The sequence below is a fragment of the Hipposideros armiger genome, unplaced genomic scaffold (assembly GCF_001890085.2).
Source record: "Hipposideros armiger isolate ML-2016 unplaced genomic scaffold, ASM189008v1 scaffold_108, whole genome shotgun sequence".
In the NCBI taxonomy this organism is placed as follows: Eukaryota; Metazoa; Chordata; class Mammalia; order Chiroptera; family Hipposideridae; genus Hipposideros; species Hipposideros armiger.
The window spans coordinates 1,888,356-1,904,559 of record NW_017731458.1 but is presented as its reverse complement, the minus strand read 5'-3'; the positions used below and the strand labels follow the sequence as shown (position 1 = coordinate 1,904,559).

Sequence of the window (16,204 nt, the reverse complement as noted above, 5' to 3'; positions counted from 1 at the left end):
ATCAACTCTCAGTGCGGCCTCTGAAACTTGGTGGCTCTTGGTGAATGTCGGTTTCCCTTTGGGATACAGCTTTGGGCGTGCAGATGAAGCACCGTCTTAGGGTACCAGATCTGATAAGGTGGGGAGCCATGTGGGATTGGATTAGTGACATCTAGGTGGAAAGGGCTACGTGAACACGAGGGGTGATTTTAATTACACAGCCCCTCGGTCTCCACCGTCAGGGAGGCCTGGCAGCCTGATGCCGACTTTATTGATCCATCTGGTACTCAGCTGGAGTCGTGACGCCGGCAGGGGCCAAGCTCATTAATCACCGCCTCCTCTTAGCCCAGGATGTCTTGGTGGGGACAGACCCCCAGCAGGCCTGCCTGTTCACCCCACTGGCTGCGCACCTCTGGGCGGGCTCCACCAAGCCTGTCACTGGCCTCCTTTCTCAGATGTCCCTGGGCCTGGTCTTGTCTGAGATGCCCGGAGGCTTTTCACAGCCCTTGTTACTGTTACCCTTCTTACAGTTCTGGGGCAGGAGGAAGCACCTTTAGTGGGGCGCCCTGCCAGCCATAGCTGAGGAGCATACCCAGGAACCTTGAGAACAGTTTGACATCTCAGATGGGAGCAGTGCCACCTGGGAGGTACATAACCTCCTCAGAGATGAAGAAGCCCCAAGAAATGGTGTGTAGAAAGCTGTCCCTCAGACTAGGGTAAACCCTGAATAAAGCCAGACCCCTTCTCCCAGGTGATTTTAGCAAAAGGTTCAGGCACATCTTTATCACACACCGACATTGTGCCGGGCAGTGTGCTAGGCACCGGGGACCAGCCCAAAGCTCAAGAATGAAAAGACCTGGCATTCTTGCTCCCCTGCATGGCTGTGGCAGGGCCAAGGCAGACGGTCCTTCCCAGGCTGGCATCACATCCTGTGGCTGGGATTTATTCATTCAGGTCCTGCTGTGACACTGTGATCCTGTAAGATTTCATTGCTATTCCCAGTTTACAGAGATCTGAGGTCCCAAGAGGTTACTGGATGTGTCCAGAGTCGTGGATCCATGCCATGCTGTGCAGAGGTCCCTGTGTCACGTTGCAGCAGACTCTGCTAGGGTAGGGTCGTTGTCCTAGTGGCCATTCCTTATGGCTGTCACCTGAACTCCCATCACCAGGAAGCCTTCTCCAAGTCATTTGGCTTCCTCTGCAGGCTTTTGATGGGGACACTGACAAGCTGCCTGGGTACCCTGAACCATGTGGCTGCCCTGGCTGTGGCCCTTCTCCATGGATGGCTGTCCCTCAGGGGCCAGACTCCTCACTGGGTTCTCATGAGGCGGCCAGTATGAGAGGCCCCCGAGATGAATCTCCTGGCAGGCATTCTCATACTTGAGGTCTCAGGGTCCTTGCATCCCAATTCCTACTATCCCTGCCCACGTCCTTGCCATCTGATGAGGAGTACTGGGCCCCGGGGAGCTAACCTCACTCATTCTGTCCCCCTCTGTCTTTCCCAGGGCAGCAAAGTACCAGGCGCCACCTTTGCTGATGGTGAGCTCCTCCCCAGGGAGCCTGCCTTCTTTCCAGAGGATGAGGAGGAGGCTATGACATTGGCCCCGCCCGAGGGCCCCCCAGAGTCAGACATGGACAGCCCCATGGAGAGCACCCAGAGCCTGGAGGAGACAGTCGGCAGTCCCGCTGATGAGAAGGATGGGGGCCTCAGGGGCCTGTTCCTGCCAGAGGACAAGTGAGTTAAAACTGTCTAGAACTCCGTATGTAGCCCTTGGGCCCAGAGATACAGTTCTTGGAAGGGATCTCCTGGAAGTAGACATGAGATACACTCAGGATTTGTTTGCATCACAGGCATAAGTTTCATGGATGTTCCAAGTAGCAAAAAATTCTAAGCAACCTAAATGCTTAATAGTAGGGTTAGCTCTAGAATTTTAGGCAGCTGTGCAAAATCAAGTTTTAATTGACTATTTAATGACATGAAGTATATGAGCTCAATTAGTTTCTAAAAGGCAGGTTACAAAGATGTCCATTAAGTATGATCTTAGTTTTTGTTTAAAAATACACACACACACACACCCATCCATTAAGAAATACCTAGGAAAAATTATTCTAGCAAATTAGCAGTTCTTTCAGGGTGGTAGGATTATTGATCATTTTAATTACCTCCCATCTACTCTGCTATATAGTGTATATTTTCTTTATTGTTCATAGTGTTCTCATAANCAGGGTCTTTCCTTGGCATCCATAAAAAGAAATAGACACCACTCTTCAGGGCACGTGGGGGTGGAGGATGAGACTCTACCCAGCCACAAATGAGTGCCTCACTGTGTTGGGGTCTCCCAGAAACAGACCCTGAGCCCAGCGTTCCATTTTGAATGGTTCCTGGGAGCACTCCCATAATTGGAGACCAGTCAGGGGTGAAGGAAGTGGGATGGTGGGGGGGGGCAGTGACCAAGTGAGGGAGTGATGGTTGGTGAAGCCCCACCACACTCAGCCCGACCCTGAGGGGCGGGAGACTCTGCAGTATCAGTTACACCTCTGCATTGGCTCCACCGGAGGCAGAAATGCTGGTGGCCACCCTCTCACAACTGTCCTGAAACCCAGCTCTTCTCCTCATCCATGAGGTGGTGCCAAGTTCTTGGGTTTGAGCAGTTAGCCTTTTGGCGAAAGCTAGAGCATGGGGCTGGTAGGTGGGGTCTGGACAGGCCACACAGGCAGCTGTACTCAGGAGCAAGGGTGTTCCTGGAAAGAACTCCCACGGGGCAGGATTCCTGAGCCCGGCTGCAGGAGGCGCCACGGAGATGAGCCGACCTGCCAGCCCCAAGACCCCAGAGCAGCACCTTTCCTCATCAAGGGCCAGGGTTGGAGAAGCCACCGGCTGGGCAGTGTCCCCACACAGGGCCTCAGGAGCTTCTCTTCTGGCTTACCCCAGGGAGGAAGAGGGGTTAGCCAAGAGCTATGCCCCTGACTGGAAACTTGGCTCCCCCCAAGCAGGGCTGTGACCCCGCCTCAGAACCCCATGACCTCCCGGGACTCCGCCCTTCTCCCCCGCAAAGCCTGGCAGAGGCCACCTCATCTACGGGTGTCCTGATGTGACAGACACCTGATGGCAGGGCACTGGTGGGAGCCAGGAGACAGTGGATACAGACGTGTGGGTCCTGGTGGGTCCTGGACGCTGCTGGGAGCTCATGTTGCCTTTGTCCTCACTCTCAGGAGAATCATAAACTGCGGGATCAGAATGACGACCTGAATGGACAGATCTTGAGCCTCAGCCTCTACGAAGCCAAGAACCTCTTTGCCACCCAGACCAAAGCCCAGTCTCTGGCTGCGGAAATCGACACAGCTTCGCGNACTATTTTTATAAATCTTTCAACAGTGATTTGATAGTCCATACTTTAATTTACTAATATGAGTTATAATTTAATAAGTGTAATTTAATGTAGCTGTAGGTAAACCCTTAGGTTGTAACCAGTGTTTGCTGCTTGAGTAGCAGTGGTTTGAATATCTCTCCAGCAGAAACTGTTTCTGTGGTGAGGTGTGTCCCTTAGGGTAAGGTCCCCAAAGTGTATGTACCAGGTCACAAGGTACAAACCTAATCAGACTCCTGATATCCGTATTACCAGTCGACCTCCTGGTAGGGACTGGTCACCTTCCCCAACCTACAGGCTGTAGCCTCTTTAACGGCCAGCCCTTCTCTCTCAGGTCCCTGGTCCACACTCCATCCATGACGGCCTCAGACCTCTCCACACACTCCACCACCTCGCTCATCAGCAACGAGGAGCAGTTTGAAGACTACGGGGAGGGGGACGACGTGGACTGTGCCCCCAGCAGCCCCTGCCCCGATGACGAGACCAGGACCAACGCCTATTCGGACCTGGGGTCTTCAGTGTCTTCCAGGTGGCCCCTTGGTTTGGAATGGCATTTGGAGACCAGGAAAAGTGGCACAGAACCAACCCACGCTCATCCCCGGGCTGGGGGGCGGGTTTGGCAGGCAGAGTGATGAGCTATGTGGATTCTGCTCCTAGAGTTCGGGGGTGCTACCTTTGTGCCCTGATTGGAGTTCTGGAATTCCTCCTTCCTCCTTCCTTCTTGGGGAAGAAATAGAATTAACCAACCTGGGAGGCTGCAGACCCTGGCGGGGTGGGGATCCTTTGTTGTCTTGCTTCCTAGAACCTCATGTTGAAGGGTCCTTCCAGGTGGCCCACTGTGATCCCTTTTGACAGGGCTGAGCCAGTTCTTTCTCTGACATTAGCTCTCAGTTGCCTTTTCTGTGAAACGGCTACAATTCACTGGCTTCTTCCCTTTGAGAGTTTGGAGGAGGGGAGATCTGGTGCTGTATTTCCACTCCCTACTCCCTCACCCCCAACACACACGCACGCACACAAGGTCCCCAGATATTGGGGACTCCAGTAAAAGTACGCTCAGCAGGATGGGATGGGCATCAGACCAGACGGCAGTTAAAAGGGTGATTTCTTCTTTTCTCACGAATCAGTGCGGGACAGACACCTAGGAAAATGCGACACACGTACAGCAGCGAATTGCTGGATGTTTACTGCTCTCAGTGCTGCAAGAAAATCAACCTGCTGAATGACTTGGAAGCCCGGCTGAAAAACCTTAAGGCCAACAGGTGAGGCCCAGGCCCAGCATGGGGGCAGTGGCCAGGGAGGGGGCCGGAGGGGAGAGCAGCAGGCAAGGCGGCCCCAAGCTGTCTTGGCAGGTGAGAGCACTCTGAGGATGAGGTTGATCCTGCCTGCTTTCTTTTGAAACAGGAAAATCAGGGTGCTGCTTCTTAGGACCCAGCTGAGTCATGAATTCCCTTCAGTGGGTGGTAAAAAGGCTTGCCCCGCACTTTGGTATCTTGCAGCTAGGGCAGAGGAAGGCGTGGCCTAGAGTCCTGCCGTTCAATGACTGTTTCCCCCTCTTTCTTTCTCTGTAGCCCCAACCGAAAGATCTCTAGCACGGCCTTCGGACGGTAAGCCCGCCCGCGGGAGTCTGGGTTGAATGCTATCCCCCGTGACTGTGCTCCTGCTGTCAGGGTGGCCAGCTCCATTTCAGCAGCCCAGACCCAGCCGGTGCCCTGCGTGTGGCTGAGTGAGCGGGGGGAACGGGGCGTGCCAGGGCAGTACAGGCAGAACAGCCAGAGGAGACGCATTCTGAAAAAGGACCAGTCTCCCTTCTGTCCCTACTCCTTGTCCCTTCCGGCAACAGTCGGCCTCTCCAAACCCTCAGCTGCCTTGTCCTCAGGCAGGCACACCAGGGAGGCCCTGAGAGACATGGCTCGCCTCACAGCTGTCAGTGCCCTGCTCTGAGCTCTGGAGCTGGCAGCTGTACCAACAGAGACCCTGGGCTTCCTGCTGGCAGAGGTGGGGGCATGGTCAGTCTGCTCCAGGTTAAATTCTGCACAGCTGACTTCCTGCCAGGATCCTGCTCTGGCTCTACAAACTGGCCCCAGGTCCACACCCAGGGCTCTAGGAGCTGCCAGCAAGTGCCCAGGCTCTGACCCAGGACCTGGAGTGAGACAGCCTCTTGGTGAAGACNCCGGGACCCCTCAGCAGGGTAGGAGGAAAGGACCTGGGGTGGTTTGGACACATGCCAACCATACCTGCGTGGCCCACAGGGGCTAGCTCTGGGTCCTGATGGAGAGCCCTAGGGGCCGGGCTGCTGCCTGCTGAGGACACTGTCCCTTCCCTAAAGGCCTCCCCGGAAACAGACACACCCTTTCTGTGGAAACCCCTTCCCCACTCCTCTGATCCTGCCACCCCTGCAGAGCAGGCCTCAGGTCCAGGACCCCGTCCTGGGCGTCCTCTCGCACCCAGAGGAGCACACGGCTGTGGAGACAGGTCTGGACGCAGACCCTGTGGCCTGGGCAAGTGGGCAGCTCTCTGGGCTTGGGGTTCTCAGCACAGAAAGGCCGACTAGCATGAGGTCCCCTGTGGCGTGATGATGTCTTCTTCCACCGACTCACCCCTCCCCGCCCCCAGCTTTCATGGGAAGGACCTCCCTGCCCCCGCATTCCGGGGGCTGCCACAGTCCAGGTTCCCACTACCTGGGGTCAGCCTTGCTTGGGTTTGCCTAGGAACTCGCTGGAATCGTGCCGCTGTAGTAGAATGTGCCCCACCGCCCCCAGGTGGATTCATCTTTAGTTCCTGCACGTTCCCCTAAGATCACCTCCTTCTGGAAAGCACACATGACATGGGGGACTGGGTGGGGGGCCTGGCTGGAGGGTAACTCAGCTCAGGGGGCCTCTGATGTCTGATTGAGCATCTTCCCAGGCCTCCAGGAAACCCTCTGAGGATGACATTTTTATTATGTATGAATTCTTCCTTTCCCTCTGTAACTTTATCTAAAAAACATAAAAAGAAAGAAGCTGGCTCAGACCAGTTTCTCGTGTGACTTTGGGTTCTCCCAGCCAGCGAGCAGCGGCTCAAGGCGGGGGTGGGAGGTTGCCTTCCAGCAGCTGCCCCTGCTTCGCCTCCCTGCCTGGGGTGTTGGCATCGGAGCAGGCCGTCTCCCAACCCCAGCAGCACCCCTTGCAGGCCCAGTGCTGCACCGCGCGCTTTCCCAGAGGACCCAGGGGAGTGGGAGCTAGGCCCGGACCGAGGCCCTCGGGGAGGAGCACAGGCGACGGCCACTGTTGTCCAGGACAAATGCCAGAGCGGTACTGTCCCAGACTAACCGAGGTGTATAGTTCATTTTTTTATAGCTGTCTTTATATTATTTGAATGGAGGGGAAAATGGTTTTGAAGTTATTAAAATTACCACTTGCCTTGGGCAAACAGTTGTGGGTTGGATGAAGAGGTGTTAATGTAGGGAGCACGAATTTTAAGAGAAAAGCCTGGCATGTTGAGAGAGAAGGAGAGAGAGGGAGAGAGGGAGAGATTGGGTGAGGGGCCTGGTGTGGGGGCCTGGCCTCGGGGCTCTGCAGGCCCCTCTNGAGCTGGTTTCACATTAACCTGCTTGCACTGGTCCTGCCAAGCCCTAGAGTATCAAGGTGTCCCCGGGTTAGGTGGCCCAGACCCCCAGATTTCTGCCCTCTCCATGTCTGCCTCTTATTATTGTTACGGGGTTCCAGGTGTCGAAAGGGTTCACAGGTCCCCCAAGAGATGGGTCTGGAGATGAGTCTGCCCTCTGTTGTCCAGACCTTTGGGCCAGGCAGGCTGCTGCACTTCTCCGCACAGGCCTTGTGCCGTGGGCCTGCCAGGGCGGCCAGATGACTCCCTCCTCACTGGATGGACATGGTCTCCTGGGCTCACAGGGAGTCATCTTCCAACACTAGGAGTTGCGTTCTGGACCTTGAGTCCCTCCATCCTTCTCACGTGCCTTTTTCCCTTCCCCCTAGGGTTGCCAGGTTTTGCAAATAAATATACAGGACTCCCAGTTGGATCTGAATTTCAGATAATTTTTTAGTTTTAAGGATGTCCCATGCGATTGTATGTCTGAAATTCAGATTTAACTGGGCATCGTTGTTTTTATCTGGCAACCCTTTCCCGAGCTGCTCTGCTGCCAGTCAGGTGTCTCCAATTCCTGAGTGCTTGTCTTGCACCCCAGTTTCAGAAATAGGTTCCTTCATTTGCCACTACTTCCTTCGAGACGGGTGTTGCCTTCCTCACCCCAGCAACGGCTGGCCTTTCCAGAAGCTGTAGCCCCGTGTGTCCTGCCTTGGGGGTGTGTGTGGAAATCTGGAGCCCTGAAAAGGACAGGGAGGTGAAGTCAGTATAGCCAAGGAAGTAGAGGGGCGCAAAATGGTGTCCTAAGGACTGGATGGGGGGGACAGGGTGTTAATGAAGAGCCCCAGGATTAAACTTCTAATTTGCTGACGTTTCACAAGAATCAAGCCATTAACTGTTTTCTAAGCACTGACTGTATTCACAGAATGATTCCTGGACTTGAAATCAGAGGCTTAGGTTTGGGCCCCCACTCCATGACTTCCTACTGTGTGACCACACAGGGAACTCACCTCTATGAGTTTCAGTGGCCTCGTCTGTGAAGCAAAGGAAAAACCAGTTCCTACCCAGGGAGTTGTGACGAGGAGTAACCGAGTAGCGTGTGTCCAGGCCCCAGATGGGAATCCAGTGAGTGCTTGGAGACTCAGAATCAGATTTCAGGAGGTAAGATTCATCTTCCCCAAAAGACGCTCTATCAAAGCGTCTCCTCTATCGTGTTAGTTTTCTAGGGCGGCCGTAAAAACGTACCACAAAGGGGGTGACTTAAAACCACAGAAATGTATTCTCTCACAGCTCTGGAGGCCAGAAGTTAGAAATCAACATGTCAGCAAGGTTTGCTCTTCCAGGGGGCTCTGAGGGAGAACCTGTTCCAGGCCTCTCTTTTACCATCTGGTGGTTGCCAGCGGTGGTTGGTGTTTCTTAGTTTGTGGCCGCATAAGTCTAATCTCTAATCCCTGCCTTCATCTTCCTTCTGTGTATATGTGTCCAAATTTTGCTCTTCTTATAAGGACACCAGACATTGGAGTAGGGCCCACGCTAATCCAACATGACCTCACCTTAACTTGGTTACATCTGCAAACACCCTGTTTCCAGCTAAGGCTACACTCTCAAGTACTAGGGCTTAGGACTTACACATATCTTCCTGGGGCACAAAATTCTACTCAGTTTACTATTCTGGAGAGAGGTGGGAGCAAGCACTGCTTGTGTCTACAGGTTGTGCCCTCTGCCCAGGTATTTCCACTCACCAGCCTTGGAGACCAGTTTCTGACAGCCAACAATGACAGACGACGTCATCCCTACGCCCCCTAGAGGTCACAGTTCCTGCAAAGTGTTTCATTGTCAGATCCCACCAACTCACCGGGCCCTCAAAATTGGGGCCTTTTAGAGTCATCTGGGACCGGAGCAAAGTCTCCTGAATGGGTCAGCAATATCTGGGCGCGAGATGAGTCACTCAACCGACTTAATCTGCAGAGCTGCACTGTGTGTGCCAAGCTCTGTGCCCAGCACTGGGAATGGGTACAGAAAAGAGCAGAGGCTTCTGTCCTAGGGGTAGGGAGAGACACAGCTGACTCCTGGGTGATGAGAGGCACCATGGGAAAAATCAAGGGGGCTGCGGGAGCTCAGGGCTAGGGGGTTAAGGCCACTTGGGGGGTCAGGGACAGTTTCCCCAAGGAACAGGCGTTTCTGCAGAATCCTGAAGAATTGAAGGATTTAGGAGCCACACGTGTGGGAGGCTTCTAGAAAACACAATCCTTTCAGGCTCCTATGGCTGGGAGGTGAGACTGTTGAGGCAGCGCAGAGCCTGGCAGACTGAGGGTGGATCTCACTCATTCATTAAGCAAATATTTCATCAGCACTAGGTGCTGGGCTTGTGACAGTGAGCAAAGCAGACCCACCCCCCACCCTCATAGCACAGAGAGTTTCTAGAATGCTGGATGGAAGGAAGGTTCTCAGTCCTGGTCACATATTTGAATCACCTGGGAGGAGTTTTAAACCACGTGGATACAGGCATACCTCGGAGATGTTGCAGGTTTGGTTCCAGACTGCTGCAATTAAGCCAGTATCGCAGTAAGGTGAATGGCAATCTTTTTGCTCGTGGAGGGTCTTGCCTTCAATTTGTTAAAAACAACATCTTTGAAGCACAAAAAGCAAAGCGCAATAAAACGAGTTATATCTATATGTATGGTGCCTCAGCCCAGGGGTCTGGATTTGGGTCGCAGGGGTGTGAGTAGACACTGGGTTTTTTGTTTTGTTTTTTCAAAGGCCCCCAGGTGATTCCAGCATGGGGTGATTGAGCCAGGGGTGAGAATCGCTGGTGCATAATCATTCCTGAAACCAATTGAAGAGTCAGGGGAGACTCCACTTGAGGCCTGAAGGAGGAGAAGGAGATGGCCAGGTGACGGGGATTGGGGAGGACATAGGAACAGGAACAGCAGGTGCAAATACCTGAAGAGAACTAGCAGGCGGAGAGCAGGGCCATAGGGACCAGCCAAAGATTTCACACCTGGGAGCCGCCTGCTCAGAGCTGAGTTTCGGAGATCAGCAGCGGGACCAGGTAGGTTGCTGAGAGATGAAGGCACCCTGGACTTGGACTCAGGTAAGGCCTGAGTTACTTTTGTTGTTATTTGGGGTTCTTTTGAGGAGTTGGAATCACTAGATTTTGGATGGTGACTTGGGCAGGGGAGCCAGGCTTCTCACCGCCCTGCTGGGGACGTCTACCTGTCAACCCGCCTCCAGAAAATGACTAAACTACACCCAAGGGTGGAAAAAGCTACTCCTGCAGCTCCTCACTTTCAGGCCCAGGACCCTCAGGGACAACAGACACAGCACCGCTAACCGTTGTTGGATCCAGTGACCCGTGGTCAGTAGGGCAGGGTGCGTGGTGAGGGTTGAGGCAGGTTCCCTTCTGGTCAGTCCATCTGTCTGTCTGCACTCTGATTTTTGAGCCCTAGGCAGGTGGGATTTGGCATCATTCCTCCCCCTCCAACCACCCCCCACCCAACCCCTGTGCCTGATGCAGCGCTCGGCTTGCAGGAGGCTACGATGAGGTAGTTCGTGCTCGTTTACGTGTATTTAGGGCTTGCTGTGTGCCAGGCAGTGTTCTAAGTGCTTGCCATGCATTGCATCATTGACTCCTCACGACAACCATGAGGCGGGTGGCACTAGTATTCCCATTTTACAGATGAGGAGACTGACCCACCCAGGGGCTGGCCACAAGTCACCCAGGATCCCCACTCGCGCGCCTAGGAAGGGGAAGAGGCATCCCAGAGCAGGACACAACTGACTCGCCCAAGGAGTGGGTTGCTGTGGGTGGGGAGCGGTGACTACAGGCTGGGAAGGCTTCAGGGAGAAGGCAGCCATGTGCTGACACCTGGAGCCTGGGTGGGCAATCTGTGAGCAGAGGCGCGTGGCAGGGGGACACTGTGGGAGCGAGAGCGTGGAACTGGGAACTTGTGAACCCTGTTGGCACTGATGAGGAGCAACAGCAGAGGCCCAGAAGGATGGTGGTTCCGGTGCGGGTGAGCCTGGCTGGCCAGGCTGCACCTTAAGGTGGGCTAAGGGGTCAGTAGTGCTTCAAGCCTGTGCGGAAAGTTTGTAGGCTTTAGGGCCCAGGAAGTCCAGAGCCAGCTTCAAGCCAGTCCTGCCTGGAACTAACAAGGTGGCTGGGTTGGGGCTGCAGGAAATTCCTTTCTATCTCCTGCCTTTCCTGGTTTGGCCCTGGCTTTCACTCCAAGCTCTGACTTTGATATGGGGTTCTAATTTGGGCTTCACTAGTGTGGCCTCTGGGTTTAAAAAATAAAATGAAGCCCAAAGCCAGTGAGCAAAGGTGCTGAAGTCTGAGACCACTTTCTACAGCTGTTTGATGGATGGCACTAAGCCCAAGGTTGCCTGTGAGACCCTCATCCCCTGCGTTCGAGCCCAACTCGCCCCCTCTGCCCCTACGTGGCTTTCCCAGCTTATCCAGTCCAGCAGGCTGCCCCAGACCAAAAGCTGGGCTCTGCCGGGCTCTGGCAGCCTCTGGGCCAGGTTCTTAGTTCTTTGGCCTGCAGTGAAAGTGGGACTGTTGTGAACGTCGACGATGGAGCCTGTCAGGGTTAGAAGGAGACTGGGAGAGGCTCTAGTCCAACCTGTCCCACTAGAGAGCCCTCAAGATGAGTCTGTTTTGAGGTGGGGAGGAGACAAAAGGAGACCCACCTCATATCTCTGTGCCTCCTCTGTAGGAGCCAGCCCCAGGGCTGAGCATCAATCAGTGTCTACACTCAAAGTCACAGTCAATGAATGACAGCTGTGGTAGAGAGTCTCCAAAGATAATCACCATTCACTTGTTGCCTCCCTATATGCAGGCCACTCCCCTATTTGAGAGGTGGGCTTCATTTCCCCTCCCCTCAAATTTGGGCTGGGCCTGTGACTATTTTGATCAATAGATTACAAAAGGCATCACTTGTGGCAGAAGTGACATCCTGGGATTTCTGAGCTCTGGCCTCAAGTGGCCTTAAGGAAGTTTCTGCTTCCTTCTTCTTGAAACGCCCCTCCTTAGAGGCCAGCTGCCTAGGAGGAAGCCCCCGCAGCCACATGAAGAATTGAGGTCCCAAGCCAAGAGCCCCAGCTAAGCTCCCAGCCATGTGGACGAGGCCATGTTGGGCCTCCCAGCCATCCCAACACCCTGGCCAACATCAGATGAAGTAAAACTGACTGTTTATTCCAGAGAACGATGAAAAATAATGAGTTTTGTTTTAAGCACCTATGTTTTGAGAGAGTTGGTTACACAGCAATAGATGCATGAAACAGCCGGTCTTCAGCAGCTGCTTCTCAACCAGGCTTCCTGTCAGGAGTTCCATCTTTCCCAAAAGGAATCCAGCCAAGCAGGACCCATCTTGGGGAATGACTTGGTCCCTCAGCCCTCTGACCTCAACCAGGTGGATCCCTTAACTGTCCAGAGCCCCTTGGAGAACCCTGACTGTCCATGATGGCCGGATCCTGTTCAGGGAATGACAGAGCCCCAAGGGTGGCAGCTGCTTAGCCGTGGTTCTCACGAAGGCTCCTGCCTTCTTTGGGGGGCTTCTGACTTTGCCCATAATCCACCTGTGAGCCCCCCTACCCCCTGTAAATTACAAAGCCACTTGTAAGCATTTTGTTAAGTGCGAATACCAACAAGAAGAGGACTCGGAAAACCGTCACTGAGAAGGGGAAGAGAAAGAGAAAAAACCAGATTGCACTACCCCTAAGTATGAAAAGCAGGGTTCATGTAAATGCCTACAAATGTAGCCGCACACTCATCCAAAATGGTTTCAAGTTGTGTTGCCTGTTTCTCCTATTAACAGCAGCCTTAATTTAGAGCTTTCATGCTGGCAAAAGGGACTATGAAATTTGACCAAAGGGAAAAGTGTCAGGTTGCTCCTGCACCCAAGGAAAAAGGGTCAAGCGGCATTTCCCTCCCCTGCTGACTTGAGCAGTGAATAATGAAGAAGGTTGTTCAATTTTTAACTAATGCAGGGCTGCGGCTAATAGCTAACCAACTCGCCCATTTTGTGGATGAGGAAACTGAGATTAAATGGCCCCTGAGGGGACACTGGGCATGGCCCCTGCCACATTCATCCAGCATCACAAAAGTTTTAACTATGCCACACAAATAACACCAGCCCACAAACCTAGAACCAAAAAGTGTGTTACTTGTATGTAACCTCCTCCATCATGAACTATTGCTAGGTAACAAACCACCCTCAAAATGTAGTGGCTTGCAACAAGAACAATTTATTATTTTCACAATTTTGTGGGTGGACTGGCAGCTCCTCTGCTGGGTGTGTGTGCCACTCGCTGACCTCAGCTGAAGGGTCAGCTGAGCCAGAAGGTCCAAGATATGGCCGCACTGATGTCTGGCAGGTGGTGCTGGCTTTCAGCGGGGAGACTGCTCATGGCCTCTCATCCTCCAATAGGTAGACTGCCTTCCTTACACAGCAGTCTCAGGACAGGGTTCTAGGACAGTGAAGACAGAAGCCGGGAGGTCTCTTGAATCTAAGCTTCAGGATTTACACATCACTTTGACTACATCCTATGGGTCAAGGCAAGCCAGGTGGCCAACCCATATCCAAAAGGGAGGGAAATAGACTCTACCTTTAGATGGGAAAAGCAGCAAAGAAATTGTGAGTGCATTTAATCTACACCTCCAGGACGTCCTATCCTTCTTCCCTGCTTTATCTTTCTCCCTCATACTTACCACTATCTGATATACTATATGTTTGCTTATTTATTTAAGAATAGAAGCTCCACAGGGCAGGGATCTGTGCTGCTTAGCCACTGCTATAGACTCAGGGCTGAGAACAGGGTCTCGTACATAGTAGGTTCTCAATGAGGATTCGTTGAAGGAATGAATGACTGGATGCTCTTACTGCCACATGACATAGAGGTGGGTATGGCCTGAAACTTGCCCACTAGGAGCTCTGTGTTCGGGAACCAGCCCTCGCCTTTTGGTCAAGTTTCAGAGTATCTTTGCCAATGCAAAAGGTCTATATTAAAAATGGCACACGTGNATTTGGGGTTTGAATCTTAATCAGAAATGTGCCGAAATGGCCAGGGTGTGGTTGTAAAGATCAGGCCTCCAAAATACCCCAAGTTGCATAAATCTAAGACAGTCACTCAACCCCTTACCCTATGCTTGGGACACAGAACTAAGTGGACCCCTTGGCCTCCAGGAGCTCCCAGGTGAGCCAGGCAGCAGCCTCCAGCCCAGGGGCAGAGGCAGCATTTCAGTGACACCCTAAAGGCGTTGAGCTAGAGAGGGGCGATGGCAGGGCCAGGGGTTGTGAGGGGGGTATTCCAGTCAGAGGAAACAGCTGGCAGCCTTATGAGTCTGAGGGCCCTGGGACTTGGGATATCAGTCTTGATTATAAATGCCTTTGGCCTATATTCTCAACCTTTACCAAAAACTTACCCACACCTGGAACCTTCCAGTTAAATCAGAATCTCTGGGGGTGGGGCCTGGGCATCTGCATAGTTCACACTCCTTAGGTGTGAGCTGAGCCGGGCCTCAGACTCATGTCCTGGCATCCGGGTGCTTAGGCTGGTCTTGGGGCCTCCTTGCCCAGGGTCTCCTGAGCTCTGTCCTCGGGCACTGGCTCACTGTGAGCCTGGGCATCTGGGCTGTGCCTGAACCCCGGCCCAGGCCGGCCTCTGACCGGTCTCTCCCATTCCCATCAGCTCATGGAGGCCCTCAAGGAGCAGGAGGAGATCAACTTCCGACTGCGGCAGTACATGGACAAGATCATTCTCGCCATCCTGGACCACAACCCCTCCATCCTGGAGATCAAACACTGAGACAAGGGGACTAGCTGCGGAGCAGCCTCGGGACCCCGGGACCAAGGGGAAGACCTCGTCTGGGGATGCAGCCCCAGCCGGGCCTCACACGCATACTGTAAATGGACCTCTGGCCGCCATGTAACAAATGGTGTGGACGTGGGGAGGCCGTGTGCACAGCACGGGGTGAGCGTGGGACCATGGCTGGGTGACATCTGCACGGTTAGCTGTCCATGCACTTTGTGGTCCCTTTGCTGAGGGCAGAGGGTCCTGAAGGTGGGAGGGGGCAAGATCTGCTATCAGGAGTTNCCACTGAACATGGCTGTGTTCTTCATACACAGTCCATTGGAGGGCGCAGCCATCAGTCCCGTGGCTTCTAGGATCTCAGTCCTGGGAACTCAGAGGTTTTCTTTCTCTACCCACACCTCTGCCTCCCTATTGTAGGTGAGCTTCCTAGAAAAAAAGGTGACAGAGCTGGAGAACGACAGCCTGACGAATGGGGACCTGAAGAGCAGGCTGAAGCAGGAGAACACCCAGCTGGTGCACAGGTCAGGGGCGGGGTCTGGGCTGTGGCTTGGGGGCGCATAGGGCCGTCCCCAAGAATAAGGCCCCCAGAGAAGCTGGGGAAAGGGACCTGCACGTCCTCCCAGCTCCGAGGGCCTGTGACACATCAGCCCCTCGCAGCATGGCTCTGCCCGTGCAGGGGACCCAGGAGGACAGGTCTTTGGGGATGAGGAGACAGGTGGGAGCCTGACCGTGACCCCGCAGGTCTGCAGCCCCACCAGGGCAGTTCTAAGGCAGAAGTTGGGATCTACTCTCATGTCTCTCTCTCTGCTACATTGAAGGGAGCCCGACCTTCCTTCCTGGGGAAAAGCTCTGCAGAGGGAGGGGCTGGTATGAGTCGGGGGCTCACGACTGCTGTCCCGCAGTGCTGCACCCTCCTCCCTATGGAAGCCCACTGAACATGGCGTCCCCTGATGCCAACTGCAGTAAGCTAGTGCATAGGGAGTTTAGTTGTCCTCACAGGATGGCCTGAAACTTGGTAAACTGATACCCACCCAGGGTCTGACCTCAGCACTGTAGGTCTCAAAGATGGGCCATACCCCGCAAAAGGGCATTCTCACGGAGGGACAGTGAAACGTGCCCCAGACCACATAGACCACCAGTAGTGGGATTCTAACATCCACAGTGGAGCCCAGCCCTTTTCCCAGGTGTGGCATGCTGAGGGCCACTAGCCAGGAGTCAAGGTGCCCCCCAGTAAGCTGAATGATCAAAGGGGTACTGGCCAGGAAGGGAGAGAGCAGAGAGGAGGTGAAACCTAAGGGCTGTTTCATGCAGCCGAAGTGAGGCTTGCTGTGCCTCCCTGTGCCTACCCTGGGAGATACCCCTTCTTGGGTGCAGCCTCACTCCCCTCTGGACCCACTGCCAGGGCTTCCCCTCTGTGGCATGGATGGCTTTCTTTAGGTGCCAAGGCATCTCTAACTCATATA

At 53.9% G+C, this 16,204-nt stretch overlaps 1 protein-coding gene across 1 annotated transcript in view; it reads left to right on the top strand.

Moving 5' to 3' along the window:
* The window catches only part of RAB11FIP4 (RAB11 family interacting protein 4), a 95,387-nt gene that overhangs the window by 63,033 nt on the left and 16,150 nt on the right, over positions 1-16,204 (top strand). The window contains exons 4-9 of the mRNA XM_019646972.1: positions 1,485-1,714; positions 3,682-3,876; positions 4,472-4,606; positions 4,916-4,951; positions 5,674-5,845; positions 15,159-15,262. Of these exons, the coding sequence (XP_019502517.1) occupies positions 1,485-1,714; positions 3,682-3,876; positions 4,472-4,606; positions 4,916-4,951; positions 5,674-5,845; positions 15,159-15,262 (872 nt within the window). The remainder of the gene's footprint in view (positions 1-1,484; positions 1,715-3,681; positions 3,877-4,471; positions 4,607-4,915; positions 4,952-5,673; positions 5,846-15,158; positions 15,263-16,204) is intronic.